This window comes from Cricetulus griseus, assembly GCF_003668045.3.
Source record: "Cricetulus griseus strain 17A/GY chromosome 1 unlocalized genomic scaffold, alternate assembly CriGri-PICRH-1.0 chr1_0, whole genome shotgun sequence".
Lineage (NCBI taxonomy): Eukaryota > Metazoa > Chordata > Mammalia > Rodentia > Cricetidae > Cricetulus > Cricetulus griseus.
The window spans coordinates 212819180-212835423 of record NW_023276806.1 but is presented as its reverse complement, the minus strand read 5'-3'; the positions used below and the strand labels follow the sequence as shown (position 1 = coordinate 212835423).

Here is a 16244-nt window from a genome sequence, read left to right as displayed (position 1 = left end):
GAGGTGCCGCCATGGTTGATGGCTAATTAATATAAATTAATTATATAAATGCTGTTGATACAGACAGACAGAAACTGTTTTTGAGACTTATAGAGAAGAAAGGACAACATATTTAAGCTTAGAATTGTTCAAATTTTGGATGCTCATATTTCAATGATTCACTATAGCTACTATGTTAGAAATTTCAATTAGGGATTTTTCTTTTCAACAAACTGATCATAACCTAGGCAAAAGGAGAAATATGAGATGTATGCAAGTTATGAATGAACGGTGTGGCCACACCTGGATGTGTGATGTGATTGTGAATTTATGAATGCGGATGTATGAAAATGCCTAAATTGCCTTGGATATGATTAGAGATATTTACATTGCCTCAATATTGTTTAAAAAATATCAAAATCATTTTAACGTTGCCAAAAGGAGCATCCAATCAGTCAGTCAATGTCTTAGCAGGAAAAATTTTGATTTCAGCCCTAGGAGACAGTCAATTAAAAAGTTAACAAAAGCCTATAGCGTTAGCTTAGAGACATGAGGATTCTATGGATGATTCTGTAAAATTTGGCAGATGAGAGGATACAGATCTTACTAAAATTTTATGGTTAAAAAAGGAAATCCAGAAAATTGAAGTTGATACATGATTTTTAAAAAAGGGGTTTATAAAAAGCCTCAGGAAAGAACCAACCTGTTAGATTCACAGCTTGAATGTGTCTTTACATATGCAAATTTAAGCCAGGTCAGCCAAGATGCAAATGAGGTCTTATCAGCTAGTCAGCTTCGAAGGTTAGATTAGAAAACACTACTCAGAAACTTTAAATAAATCTAGAGAATTGTTAAAGACATATGTTATATTCTAAAGAAATTAAGGCTTAATAGATAGCAGTTGGAAAAGATAGTTTAAAAATCTTTAAATTTTTTAGAAATTATTATAAAATATTCATTGGTTAAGTACCTTTTTTGGGGACATCTAATGATGATTTAAATCCTTTAAGTAAGATTCTATAAGGAGATAATGATCCAGATATACCCAAACAGCTAACTAGAAAGGTAGACAAGTTCTATTATTGGAGGAGTCGATTCAGCATCATCAGATATATTGACTATGCAAAACCATGGGAAACTTATGTACTCCCTACAAAGCATAGTCCGACTTCTGGTTTATGGCAGAAGGAACTATTACTATGGTTATGCCTACCTGTCTTACCAGCCTAGATATTTTAAACCCTATTGTAAAGCATTAGCCTACATAATACAGAAATGCCATATAGATTTTAGGAAGTAGTTTAGGAGAAAACCAAGTATGATACATGTCTCCTACTCTAAGCAACAGTTTAATTGATGGTTTCAGAACAATGAGTCATAGGCGATTGCCTTTGCTCAATTTTCAGGAAGAATTGGTAATCAATTTCTAGCTCATGGACTGTTACAATTTGCACTATGCATCCTTTTGTATTTCCAAAATTGTAAAAAGCATTCCTATAAAAATATGCTATGTTAATTTTTACCAATAGTTCTATTGGGAGAGTTACTTGCATAGGTCATTAATAAAAAGAAATAGAACAGACAGCTCTGGCTTCAGCTCAAATAATCAAACTACAAGCTGTTGCAATAGTCTTACAGATCCTGGTAAATAATTCATTTACTTTGTATACTGACAGTCACTATATATTTAAGGCTTATAAGGTAACAGAAACAGTCCCATACACAGGGTCTAGTAATAGTCAAGTCAGAATATTATTTAAACAAATTCAAAATGTTATTCACCTAAGAATATCATGTTTATGGGTCACACGGGGAACCTTTTAAATAGGTCTTTCCCTGATTACTGGCCAAATGGAATGAATTATCTGATTAACAAAATCAGTTGATTTGCCTTAAATAGAAAAAGCTTGACAGGCTTCTAACTTTCTTCATCATAATAGCAAGTCTAAGTAAGAAATTTGGTGTAACCAGAGAGACTGCTGGTCAAATCATCAAACAATGAGGAATATGTCCACAATATGGCTATGGCTAATTTAAGGATGAATCCTCAAGGCCTGCTCCCCAACCATTTATGGCAAATGGATGTGACTCACATTACAGAGTTTGGCAAGTTAAAAATGTGCCACTCCACAAACAGGAGACGCCACCAGGCATGTTATAAGTCACTGTTTAAGATGTTTTGCTTACATGGGAATGCCAAAAGTTATAAAAACAGATAATGGGTCTGGATATACTAGCAAAGCTTTCCAGGTGTTTTCCAGGAATTTTGTGCTTAATTCCCCAGACCGGTGCTACCGGAACAGCCCATATGGCCTAGTCCCATCCAATGCGCGTGGACCTGCCTGCCGAACCCGGGCTAGCAGCGGGGACAACTGGGCCCTTGGGGATGCGGCATGACGCTGACTTGGGGGAGTGAAGCGCCTGCCTCTGTGCTTCTGTAGCTCCACACTTCTGTAGACATGCGGCGAGCCCACATCCCAGGGAGCGGTGGCTCCTGAGCCTGCAGGGACGCACGGGCCAGGCTGATGGCATGCCTTTAATCCCAGCACTCAGAAGGCTGAGACAGATCATTTGAGTCCAGGAGTTCTGGGCTGTAGTGCACTATGCTGATCGGGTGTCCGCACTAAGTTCACCATCAATATGGTGACCTCCAGAGAGCAGGCGACCACCAGGTTGCCTGAGGAGGAGGAGTTCTATGCCATGCATTGTCTGTGCTAAATTTCCTCATGTATGATGCTACAGAAAAATCAGCCATGGATCGCCTCTGGCATCCATGAACGGCTCAAAATTATGCTCAAGCCTTATGGAAAGATCCCCTAACTTATAAATGGCATGGACCAGATCCGGTCCTCATTTGGGGAAAAGGACATGCATGGGTTTTAATAATCAGGCCAATAATGCTAGATGGTTGCCTAAATGCCTTTTAAAACTATATAATCCACCCAGGGGAAGCCCCTGAGAAGCCTTCTAATTCTGCTTAATTCTAGATAAAAGATGCTGTCTTTTTGGCTACTTGTGTGTTCCCACCTTCGATTGCCATTGCCACTGGAAGCCCTTATCAGATCTACAACTACACCTGGATGATCATCAACCAGCCAGTGATGCTGCCAACTGATGCTGCCAACGCCTTCACAGCTATTGCGACCACCCCCTCCTATTTCCCCCTGATAGTTGACTTATGTGCTTTAGCCTTAGGGGCCTCTCCAGACTAGGGAACCCCTGACCATTTTTCCCCCAGGAGCTCCCTCTGACCTTATTCTCTCCTTAGTTAACCCTACTGTTCAGGCCCTTCATCAAGCCAACCACCCCCTTATAGAGGACTCTTGGGTCTGCTATTCTTCCACCCCTCCCTTTTCTGAGGGAATTGCAGGCATTTAATTCCTACCTTGCCTGTTCTACTGGATTGACTACTTAAACTGTCACCTCTACCTCTACTAAGCAGATTCATTAAGTCTCAGGTCCACTACCATTGCCTGGAGGCATTAGATTCTGAGCTGCCTGATGACAAGAACCCTCCCCCCAGTCCTAAAGGACTGGATTTTTCAGGCCTCGAACATCGAACCTCCTGATTTCCTTGGCCTTGGAGCCATCCGTGACGGGAATGTATCGTGATGCTGCAAGCCAGATGCCGACCCTTCACAGCAGCTGTAGCGTCCTCCATGACGGGTTTAGCGTGAGACTGACCCCCAGATGCCCACTCCAAAGCACTCCCGAGCTGATAGCCTTATGAAGGGTCTTCGGAGTGCTGGGGACAAATGCATCTCACGTAACCTAAAACAGAGAGAGGCACTACCCCTCACTGTCATATAAATGACAATATCATAAAACATAGGGTCCTGGATGCGGGTGCCCATCACCTAAGCCAGATGATCCATTTTATTATACTTAGTAGGAGGAGATGTCAGAAGCCAGCCTTGGTGACCCCCTATGCCTAGATAGACGCCAGCAAGTCTAGCATCCCACTCCCTTATCACAGGAGATTCTGGACACCTGCCTGAGAAGCAACTAACACCTATCCCCTCCCCCATTTCCTTAGTTAGTGCTTGAGATAAACAACCTGCCTGAGAACAATTAACTCATCCCTCCCCCCCCACCTCCTTTTTCCTCTGCTCCTCCTTTCTCTTTAAAAATCCCCTTGGTTTCAATAAAGTGGCCTTGACAATGGAATCTGCTTGGTCCCGCTCTTTCTTTCCCGCCCATTAGTTGCATGCGTGATCCACCTCGGACTCACAAATTACTGGAGCCTCGAGGGACGGGGCAGTTTTAGTTAGGACTTGCACGGGAGTGGAAATGAGTGAGATTTTTTACCCTTGTCTATCAAGTACAGAGTACAATGTCAGCTATCAGTTTAGACAAATGATTAAAAATTTCTCTAAGGTGCTTTGCTGCTACAAGCAAAAGTCAGACATGCAACACTGAGTGACTTCATTGCTCTCTGATATTAAGACTACGTCTTGTGCTTGGGTTTAAAGTAAAGTGGTTGTATTTATAAAAGAGCCAGTGACATATATAAAATTTTAATTATGACCTCTACTGTGACTGTAGTTTCAGCCTCGCAGTCATCCCTAAGACGGAGAATGAATCTCTGAGGAGTCAGTGACTCTGTTTTCCATGTAAGAAGTCCTTCAGAGGAAACGCCTGCTCCATCAGGACCGGCATCCAGTGTAAAATGTATCTCAGAGCCTTCCAGATCCCAGGCCATGAACTGGTATTCAAAGTCTTCTCCGTAAAATGCCTGTAATTTGTCTTGCAGTGCTTGAATTACAGGGGGCTGGTTGTCTGTAACAGAGAAAGTAGGAAGATAGAGAATCATGATTCTGATGGTTCCCACAGGAACAAGAGTCTAATAAGGACTTAACTGCTTAAAGTTCTATTAGTTGTTTTGTTGTTGTGATTGTTTTTTTAAAAATTATTCCATTCTGTGTAAATGTAAACGTAACTGACAGGTTCAGGGTGAGTTTTGCCAAGGAAATCTACAAAGATTTTGTATACTGCATAGCACATATAGGCATCTTTTCACTCTTTGGGATGGAGACACTCCTATTTTGTCTTATATAACTTTGTGGTGACCATTCCATTTCCTGGGGATCCTGGGTACTCTTAGACTCTCTATCTGTGGGCACTTGCTCTTTCAGCTCACTTTCTCCTGTGGCACCTCCCATAACATCCTGTCATTATACCCTCCATCCAAATCCATAAGGTTTCTTTATTCTACGTACTTTCCCACTTGTAACAATTGGGAGTGAAGAGTCACACCAAACTCCTGTTCCTCTCAGTCTCTTCCAGTGGCCAAGCTCACACTGTAGTGAAGCTGTGTCAGGAATAGAGAATGTTCCCTTTATATGCAGAAAGCATTGAAAATATAATTTATGCTGTCTTTGTTTTAGTATATGTACTTCTCTCAACTGCTAGTTAAATGTAAGTAAGTAAACCAACCTCACTATGGCATCTAGATTGCAAACACATTATGTGTACATGGGATGCTCTGATGCCAAGAGACCCCAGTTCCGGCTCCCTGTCTATGCCTGTATACCTTCAAAGGCAGTTTCACTATTGATCTTATTACCCTCATCCTCCTCATAAGGCTTATTTTAAGACTCCTTATATCATTGAACACTATGGCTTATTTACAAATCTGTCATACTATAGTCATTAAAAGACTGACTCCAACTCAGAAGGTAGTCTCCATTTTCTTTATCTCCTTCACCGGTTTTTCCTTTGGCTAATATTCTGTAAATCTGGATCCTAAGTGGTGAATATGATGTTTTTCTAACAAAGCAATGGAGTTTACATACACAATCATGTGTATAATATCACAAACTACTGTGTAAATATTAAGTTTTATTGCTTCTGAAAAAATTATATAGTCTCTGAGAATCATGTCTAGCTATATCTTACTAATCCATGTACCTAATAGCACCTGATCACCACATGAGGAAAGAAGTCAGATACTCACACAAAATTACCATAGTGCTTGGGAAAGTGAAGTTATGTTATGTGACCTCAATTTGTGCTACCATTTGAATGGAACAATGTATGTATCTAAATGTATCTGTACACAGGATTATATTAATAGAATCATAGAAAAAGAGTATTGAAAAGCACTTTATAGATTACTGAGTCTAAATACCTTAAATAGCAAATGACAAATTCATGTCTGTTGGAGCTGAAATACCTAAATTCTTTGTCATAAAACTGAACAAAGTGAAGCTAGACTTAGAAAATGGTGTGAATTAAGAAATCCCATTTCTTTCCTCCATGAACAATTAAAACACTGTTTCACTATTAATTGTTTAAATATATATCTTATAATCTATTACAGTATGATGATATAAATTACATATAGTCATGTATCACTTAACATTAGAATAAGTTCTAAGAAATACATTACTAATCAGTTTTATCATGGTATCATCTGTAGTGCATAGTCACAAATTAAGACAGCTGTGAAATTATTTGGTAATATAAACACACGTGAAGCTTACTGTTAACCAAAATGTTATTTGGTGTTTGATGTCATGTATAAAACCATGCTCCTGTCTTTTGTTTTCTTAAAGCAAAGAAATTTACAAAGTAATGAAAGATCCTGAATTAAATACATTGTTCATCCATCTGAAATACATAAGTATCAGTTACAGCTTAAATCACCTTAAAACTTTTGTATAAGAAATAGTTGAATTAGTAAAGAAGACTTACTGTCTAAAAATGACCAAGTAGAGTTTGATATTTGTGGTCTACAAGTCAAACAAGAGCTGGCAGGGTTTTTATCCCCTTCAGTGTAGCAGAGACCATCAATAACACAAATATTATCCTAGTGGAATTTGAAAAAAGAAAATATCAATAAGAAATCCAATGCCTAATACAGAGAAGCTAGAAATGGGAAGTGCAGCGTACATACTTGGATTTGGAAAGAGTTTCATAAACTCAACACAAATACCTCTTTGAAAACAAATTATTCATGGTATGTAAAAATCAATAGAACAGATTAATTGGGAGAACAAAAAATGCAGGTAAGTCATGAAAGACTATCACATCGCTCAACAATAACAGTAAGTACAGTCACCATTTTTGTCTGTCAGCTCCTCCTGGCAGTGGTTTATTAATAAAAATGGCATTTTCCTGTATATCTAAAAGAATGACATTAATTTATAGTTACATTCTGTTTCCCTTTGTAGCCTACTTTGTACTTTGAATTCCACTACTATCCCAGATTCAGGTCATAATTACCTTCACTGCATAATAGATATAGCTACAAGAATCACTGATAGTGATGCTGCCACAAGGAGAAAGCAGTGGAGTGCAATATACTTTAACTTCCTCAAAAGATTGACATTTTTTTTATCATTTTTGCTTGTTTTGTAACAACTCTATTGATACCAATTTACAATGCTATAGGATAGAACAAATAGCTGAGAGGACATGACAACCTTGAAAGTCATCATTAAAAGTGCATTTAAACAATCAGAAACAAAATATTCTAAATAAAATAAAAACAAATCACTTTCTACAACTAAAATTTCTTGTACTCTGGATGCTTATCTCAAGAAAAATAAAGAAAGAGTACAAGATATTTTATTTTCATATGTTTGGATACTAGTTTTATGTTCTTAGATTTAGAAGAGTTGAATGATATTAGGTCCATGGTATTTACCGAGTAATCAATTTTCATGTAACAAAGCCCTGTAGGTAACCAAAGAAAAAAGTAAAAAGCAAAAACAAACAAAACCAATACAACTTTCAGTAAAAGCATTAGATACATTTTATTAACCCTTTTGAAATACAAGCCATTTGCTATAGGAAAGATGAGTTAATCACAAAGACAAATCTTACTGAAAAAAATGTTTCTACAGGAGAAACAATGTACTTAGGGCCACATGACTGAATGATTCAATATGATTTTCTTTCTCTGATTCCTCGGGAGGGTTACAGAGAAGAGGGGCAGAGTCTCGTGTAGCCTTGGCTTTCCTACATGGTGGAACAACCCTAAACTTTCGATCATTCTGTCTCCAACTCCCAAGTGATAGAATTACAACTATTTGCTATTTTCTCAACCTTTTCCTTCAATGTTTCAGAGAAAAAATATTCTGCCACTTTAACAAGAGCTACAAGAAGCTCTTGTTAGACTAACATAAATGTAAGGTAAGAATTTGTCTATGTCATTAGCATAAGGTGGGAAAAGTACAGTAATATGCCAAAGACATATGAATATATGTATTATATGCTATGAAAATCAGATATATACCTTCATAATGCATGAGTCAATTTCATAGGGACCACAGACTTGACAAGCACCATCATATATGGTCATTATCTTGGGATTACTGAATGTATAGCCATCGTTAGATACCTGTGAGATATAGTTTTACAATATGATTATATTTTGTAAACATTGTCCATCAATTCACTATGAAATTTTGTTTATGCATTAAATGATATCTTTTATTTGTTACCTTTAATTGCAACTTTGCAAAGGATTTCTCCCCCATCAGATCCATGGTATCAGAATGCCTGTCATCTGTTGCCAGCTGACAATCAACCATTCCACTGTCTTGAAAGACTGTCTGGGTGTACACACTTACTCCAGGCACCCACTTGCTACCATCATACTGAAGGTATAATGAAAAGTCAATTTAATGTTTATAAATTGTGGATGTACCTTTGTTACTAAATTACATATAGTCAACATAGAAATATTAAAACATATATCCCATATGATGGGATAAATAATTAGAAAAAATCACATTGAAAGTTTTATTCAGAATAATAAGAAATATACATTATAAATTGGTAATAAATAAACCTGCTCTCAAAGCATACATTACTGATAGGTTCTACCCATAAAAGTTGCCAAGGTTGGTTATGTATAATTATTCACCCAACAATGGATTTCAAAGCAAGAAGCAAAGCAATGGAGTATGTGTTGGCACATGGTAGAATTTTTTCCATGTAAGAGTTTCTTCTACAAAATTTCCTAAATTCATTTCCTTGGAACAAATCTCCAGTTGGTACCCACTGGGCATTTATGTTCTTATATGACCATTGACTGGTCCAGAGGAATAACTAAGAGAGGTTAGCGCTTCAACTATTTGAAAAATTTTAGCATTAGTAAAGTTAAAATGAAGCCTACAAAAATAGAAGAACTAAAAACAGATGTGCATGTATACAATTTTGTACACACTTTTTTTTTTGTGGCATCCAAGTCCTAAGTTAAAATTTTTCCCGGTTCTGCAGCAGGCACCTGTGCCTCAGGTGAGTCTGGGTGCTGCTCTGCTCCCCAACCTCCCCCACCAACCCCTGCTAGCTTCTGCCTGAGCCCATCTGCCCAGACCGGGAAGGCCCACTCTGAGACCAGACACACCCCCCTTGTCCACCTACCATCCTCTGCCATCCAGCTGACACTAGAGGCTGAGCCCACCACCAACAATAAATCCAAAACAAACAAGAACCAACACTCAATGGACATTAATATCCTTCAATGTCAATGGTCTTAACCTGCCTATAAAAAGATACAGGTTAATAGAATGGATACAAAGACAGAATCCATCCTTCCGCTGTGTACAAGAAACACACCTCAACTTCAGAGACAGGCAAAACCCCAGAGTAAATGGTTGGGAAAAAGATTTTCCAATCAAATGGACCCAAGAAACAAGCTGGTGTAGCAATCCTAATATCTAACAAATTAGACTTTAAACTAAAAGCAATCAAAAGAGACAAAGATGGCATTTCATACTCATCACAGGAAAAGTACATCAAGATGAACTCAATCCTAAACATCTAAGCCCCAAATACAAAGGCACCCACATTTGTAAAAGAAACATTACTAAAGCTCAAACCACACATAAAACCACACACACTTAAAGTAGAAGACTTCAACTCTCCTCTTTCACCCCAGACAGGACCACCAGACAGAAACTTAACAAAGAAACAAAGGATCTAACAGAAGTTATGACCCAACTGAGTTTAACAGATAACTATAGAACATTATATCCAAACACAAAAGAATATACCTTCTTCTCAGCGCCACATGGAACCATCTCTAAAATTGACCAAATAGTTGGCAACAAACCAAACCTCCACAGATACAAAAGAATTGAAATGACCCCCTCTATATTATTAGATCAACATGCTTTAAAGTTAGATTCAACAGCAATACAAATTGCAGAAAACCTACATATTTGTGGAAATTGAATTAACAACCGATCACACCATGCTGGGTTGAGGAAGACATAAAAAAAGAAATTAAAGACTTCCTAGAATTTAATGAGAATGTAGACACAACATACCCAAACTTATGGGACACTCTGAAAGCAGTGCTAAGAGGAAAGATCTTAGCACTAAGTGCCACATGAAGAAACTGGAGAAAAGTCACATTAGAGAGTTGACAGAACAACTGAAAGCTTTAGAGCAAAAAGAAGCAAACTCATCATGGAGGAGTAGATGCCAGGAAATAATCAAACTGAGGGCTGAAATCAACAAAGTAGAAACTAGGAAAACATTACAAAGAATCAATGAAACAAAGAGTTGGTTCTTTGAGAAGATCAACAAGATAGACAAACCTCTATGCAAACTAACCAAAAGGCAGAGAGAGAGCATGCTAATTAACAAAATCAGAAACGAAATGGGGGATATAACAACAGACATTATAAATATAAATATAAATCCAGAGAATCATCAGGTCATACTTTGAAAACCTGTACTCCACAAAATTGGAAAATCTAAAGGAAATGGACAATTTTCTGGGTAGATATCACTTAACAAAATTAAACTAAGAACAGATAGGCAGTTTAAATCGACCTATAACCCCTAATAAAATAGAAGCAGTCATAAAAGTCTCCCAACCAAAAAAAGCCCAGGGCCAGATGGCTTCACTGCAGAATTCTACCAGAAATTCAAACAAGAGCTAACACCAGAACTTCTCAAATTGTTCCATGAAATAGAAGCAGAAGGGACATTGCCAAACTCTTTTTACGAGGCTACAATGACTTTGATACCCAAGCCACACAATGATACAACTGAAAATGAGAAGTACCGACCAATATCCTCATGAACATTGATGCAAAAAAATACTCAACAAAATATTGGGGAATCTAAGCCAAGAACACATCAAAAATACCATCCACTGTGATCAAGTAGGCTTCATCCCAGGGATGCAAAGATGGTTCAATGTACAAAAATCCATCAATGTAATCTAACATATAAACAAACTGAAAAAGAAAAACCACATGATCATCTCAGTAGATGCTGAAAAAGCCTTTGACAAAATCCAACATCCCTTCATGAAAAAGATCTTGGAGAGAACAGGAATAACAGGAACACATCTAAACATGATAAAAGCAATATACACCAAACCAATAGCCAACATCAAACTAAATGGAGAGAAACTTAAAGTGATTCCTCTAAAATCAGGAACAAGACAAGGCACTCTCTCCATATGTCTTCAATATTACTCAAAGTTCTAGCTAGAGCAATAAGACAAGAAAAGGGGATCAAAAGGATACAAATTGGAAAGGAAGAAGCCAAACTTTCACTATTTGCAGAAGATATGATAGTCTATATAAGTGACCAGGAAAACTCTACCAGGGAACTCCTACAGCTGATAAACACCTTCAGCAAGGTAGCAGGATACAAAATTAACTCAAGAAAATCAGTAGTCCTACTACATACAGATGATGAATCCAATGAGAAAGAAATCAGAGAAACTTCACACTTCACAATATCCACAAGCAACATAAAATATCTTGGGGTAACACTAACCAAAAAAGTGAAAGACCTGTACAATAAGAACTTTGAGACTTTAAAGAAAGAAATTAAAGAAGATACCAGAAAATGGAAAGATCTCCCATGCTCTTGGGTAGGTAGAATCAACAAAGTAAAAATGGCAATCTTGCCAAAAGTAATCTACAGATTCAAGGCAATCCCCATCAAAATCACAACACAATCATTCACAGACCTTGAAAGAACAATACTCAACTTTATATGGAAAAACAAAACACCCAGGATAGCCAAAACAACTCTGTACAATAAAGGATCTTCTGGAGGCATCACCATCCCTGACTTCAAGCTCTATTATAGAGCCATAGTTCTGAAAACAGCTTGGTATTGGTACAAAAATGACAGATAGACCAACGGAATTGAATTGAAGACCATGATATTAACCCATACACCTATGAACATCTTATTTTTGACAAAGATACTAAATCTATACAATGGAAGAAAGATAACATCTTCAACAAATGGTGCTGGCACAACTGGATTTGGACATGCAGAAATTGCTATAGATCCATATCTGTCACCATGCACAAAACTTAAGTGCAAATGGATTAAAGATCTCAACATAAACCCAGCCACACTGAATCTTCTAGAAGAGAGAGTGGGAGATATCCTTGGATGAATTGGCACAGGAGACTGCTTCCTGAACATTACACCAGTAGCACAGACAATTAATAAATGGGCCCTCCTGAACCTGAGAAGCTTCTTTAAGGCAAAAGAAACAGTCAGTAAGACAAAACAGCCCACAGAATGGGAAAAGATCTTCCCCAACCCCACATCTCACAGAGGGCTGATTTCCAAAATATACAATGAACTCAAGAAGCTAGCCACCAAAACACCAAACAATGAAATTAAAAAGTGAGGTTCAGAACTAAATAGAGAATTCTCAACAGAAGAATCTGAAATGGCTGAAAGACACTTAAGAAAGTGTTCAAAATCCTTGGTCATCAGAGAAATGCAACTCAAAACAATTCTGGGATACCATCTTACACCGGCTAGAATGGCTAAAATCAAAAACACCAATGACAATGTATGCTGGAGAGGATGTGGAGAAAAAGGAACATTTCTTCATTGCTTCTGGGAGTGAAATCTTGTAAAACCACTTTGGAAATCAGTATGGCAGTTCCTCAGAAAAATGGGCATCAGTCTACCCCAAGATCCAGCAATTCCTCTCTTGGGCATATACCCAAATAATGCACATCCATACAACAAGGACATATGTTCAACCATGTTCATAGCAGCACTGTTTTTAAAAGCCAGAAACTGTTAGCAACCTAGATGGCCCTCAACTGAAGAATGGATAGAGAAAATGTGGTACATTTATACAATGGAGTACTATTCAGCAGAAAAAAATCAATGGAATCTTGAAATTTGCAGGCAAATTGATAAAACTAGAAGAAACCTTCCTGAATGAGGTAGCCCAGTCACAAAAAGGCAAACATGGTATGTACTCACTAATATGTGAATTTTAGACATAGAGCAAAAGATTACCGTCCTACAATACTCTTCACCAAGGAAACTAGGCAACAAGGACTCTAAGGGGAAAATGCATGGACTCCAGGAATGGGAAGGGGCAGGAACTCCTGAGATAATTGGGATCATGAGGGCAGGTGGGAGGGAGCTTCCAGAATGAGAGGAGGAGAAAAGGAGAGGAGAGGATCAAATGGAGAAGCAGAAATATTGAGTTGGGGGTAGAATAGAAGAAAGCAGGATGAGAGATACCATATTAGAGGGAGCCAATATAGGTCCGAGGACAGATCTGGCCCTAGGGAGATTTCCAGAGAAATACAATGATGACACGAACTGACAATCTAGGCAATGGTGGAGAGGATAACCTAAATGTCCTTCTCTTATAATGAGACTGATGACTACTTCTTATGCCATCCTAGAGCCCTCATCCAGTGGCTGATGGAAACAGAGGCAGACACCCACAGATACTGAAATACTCTGGAACTTAGTTGCAGAGAGAGAAGAATGAAGATCAAAGGGGTCGGTAAAGGGGTGAAACCCACAGAAACAGCTGGCCTGTACAGAGGAGCCCCTGTTGAGGGCCCTACCCTGCCTGGGGGGATGGAGGGTGGATGGGGTGGGGAGTAAGTTGGGGGGAGGGGGAGGGGTGGTGGGAGGGGAGAGATAAGGAGAAGGGATTGACACGTGAAGCCAGCTTGTTCCTAATTTAAACTAATAAAAAAATTACAAAAAAATATTTCCCCCCCCCCGAGGATTCAAATACATTCTTTCCTTTGGTTCTCTAAGACATACACTATCCTCAGTAAAATGTCTCTTTTTGCTTAATCTAGTTTATGCCATTTGAGTAGATTTCTATCCAGTTATCCTACTTAATACCATTGGGATAGCATGCTTAACTTACATGTTGGGTATTATTTTATGGACTGTAAAATGTCTTGGTGTGTGAAGAGGAAGGGGCAGAATAATTTTCTGAGCACTGACACCTATATCAAAAACTAGAAGGACATAGTTTGTTGACACCATTTGAATTCATATTTATAAAAACACATTTTGATTGCACAAAGATTTTCAAACATGTAGCATTGGCCATACAACTTGATAGTGCCTCAGCATTTTAGGTCAGCAGGAAAGAGCAAGGACAGAGACATCTCTCCAGTGTGTGTGGAACAGAGTCTACCTAGCTTTGAAGACTTGGTGATTGACAGCCTGAAGTTCTGCAGATATCTATAGTCATGGAGGAGAAGTCTGTTATAGGAAATATGTCAGTGGGTTCCTTTAGCAGAGGAGAAATGACAGGAATGTCTCAAGGCTCACATTATAGCCATGCTTAAAGGATGTAATATCTCTTGATTTCCTGTGTGAAATCAGACTGCAGCCAATGTCTCATCCTCAAGATATGAGTTCTATCCCTCTATGAAAAGGTAGACCCCAAGTGATGAATATAGCTCCACATTCTTTATATTCAATATTTTGTGAGTGCTTATTATGTGCTGGAGATATTCTTTTTAAGTATTTTAATTTTTGAGGGGTTCACAAATGTGTATTGTATTTAAGCCATATCTATCGAATCCTGTGTGTCCAGTCTTATACACATACACACGCTTGCTACTGGTATTCTTATGAGGGAAAACACAATAGCAAAGACATAGAATTTATCATTTTGTTTTGATAACTGAGATTGAAATAAGGTATAATACAAAAGCCCAAGTCTATCTAGTCAAGAAGTCTTCAGAGGAGCAGGGGAAGTTATTCTCTCTTCCTGGAGGATAACAGGAGAAATCCAACATAGCTGGGGTGATCAGTATGTGAAAAGGAAGGAGGTACAAAACATCGTGATCTGTAATAAGCGAAGAGATTAAGGGGAGGTTTAAGGTGCTCACAGAAGGGGAGAAGAACTAGGTCAGAAAGCCCTCTACTCACAGGGTTTCTGGTTGGTCTTAATGCTATACATCAGCAGGTTAAATGCTGGGCTGGGCTTTTAGTGGAAAGAATGAAAGAAATGATGGATCAAGTGACTGGATATCTAGACTTGTGGGGGACCTAATATCCCTGTTATGGAATATTCTGGGTTCAGGCCCTGGCTGACATAAACAGTGATGGTGCCAGGAAACTCCGAGTCACCATTGTATTGTTAATTAACACCAGGCTGTAACTTTACCTGGCCTGAGGGTAATATGCCTCTTATTTTACATCTGTATGGGCCTAAGCATCTGGATAGGCCCTCCTCACCTTGGCCTAGGGCTAGAGATTTGTGAGTAATGGATGAGAACAGAAGGAGACAACAAAGCGGGCAAGGGCCAGAGGGAGAGAGGAGAACAAAGGGAGAAATGGTTGCCTCATAGTGTTAGCATGGTGGTTAAGGAACACCAGAAAAGATGATTAATAAATGAATGGCTCTAGTTCCACAACATGGAACTGAGAGCTCTCTGAAGATGACAAGATGCCTGTGTTTGGTCTTTATCGTCATTGCATTCCTGGAAACTTCCAAGTACACACATCCCCCACTCAGGTAGAACCTCATGGCTGTCGTGGGTTAAAGCTGTGGCAAGCCGGGCCACAACATAGACTAAGACTTGTTGAAATTATTACTATAACAGTAGAAAAGAACTGTAGGCAATGGTGTTCTATTCTTTACATAAAATAGGAAGTGTTTATGTGTGCTTTGTACAAAAGAAATATAGTGAGGGCTAACCAGAAAATTACAATGGGCACGTAGGTCAGGATATGGAGAGAAGAGTATACAAATAAGAGGTAGTAAGAACCCATTACTCAGAACAATAAAGGACAATGGGAAAAATGAGTGATAAGGAAGAGAAGAAATGAACAATTCTCTGTATACATCTTTCAGACAGATCCAACTATTAGAATTATGATACTGTTTCAGATATTCTCTAAATAATTTTTCATGTTTATAAACTAGAATGTGTAGGAAACTCAAAGAGAAATACAAATATTTAAACTAATTGCATTACAATGAAATACATAACTGCTGTGAACAGGAAGGCAAAGAAAATAGTGTCCATCAT

General features: G+C 38.3%; 1 protein-coding gene across 1 annotated transcript in view; it reads right to left on the bottom strand.

Moving 5' to 3' along the window:
* The window catches only part of Vwde (von Willebrand factor D and EGF domains), a 78977-nt gene that overhangs the window by 23276 nt on the left and 39457 nt on the right, over positions 1-16244 (bottom strand). The window contains exons 14-17 of the mRNA XM_035451400.1: positions 8430-8585; positions 8222-8326; positions 6676-6790; positions 4508-4758 (exon numbers count right to left, since the gene is read on the bottom strand). Of these exons, the coding sequence (XP_035307291.1) occupies positions 4508-4758; positions 6676-6790; positions 8222-8326; positions 8430-8585 (627 nt within the window). The remainder of the gene's footprint in view (positions 1-4507; positions 4759-6675; positions 6791-8221; positions 8327-8429; positions 8586-16244) is intronic.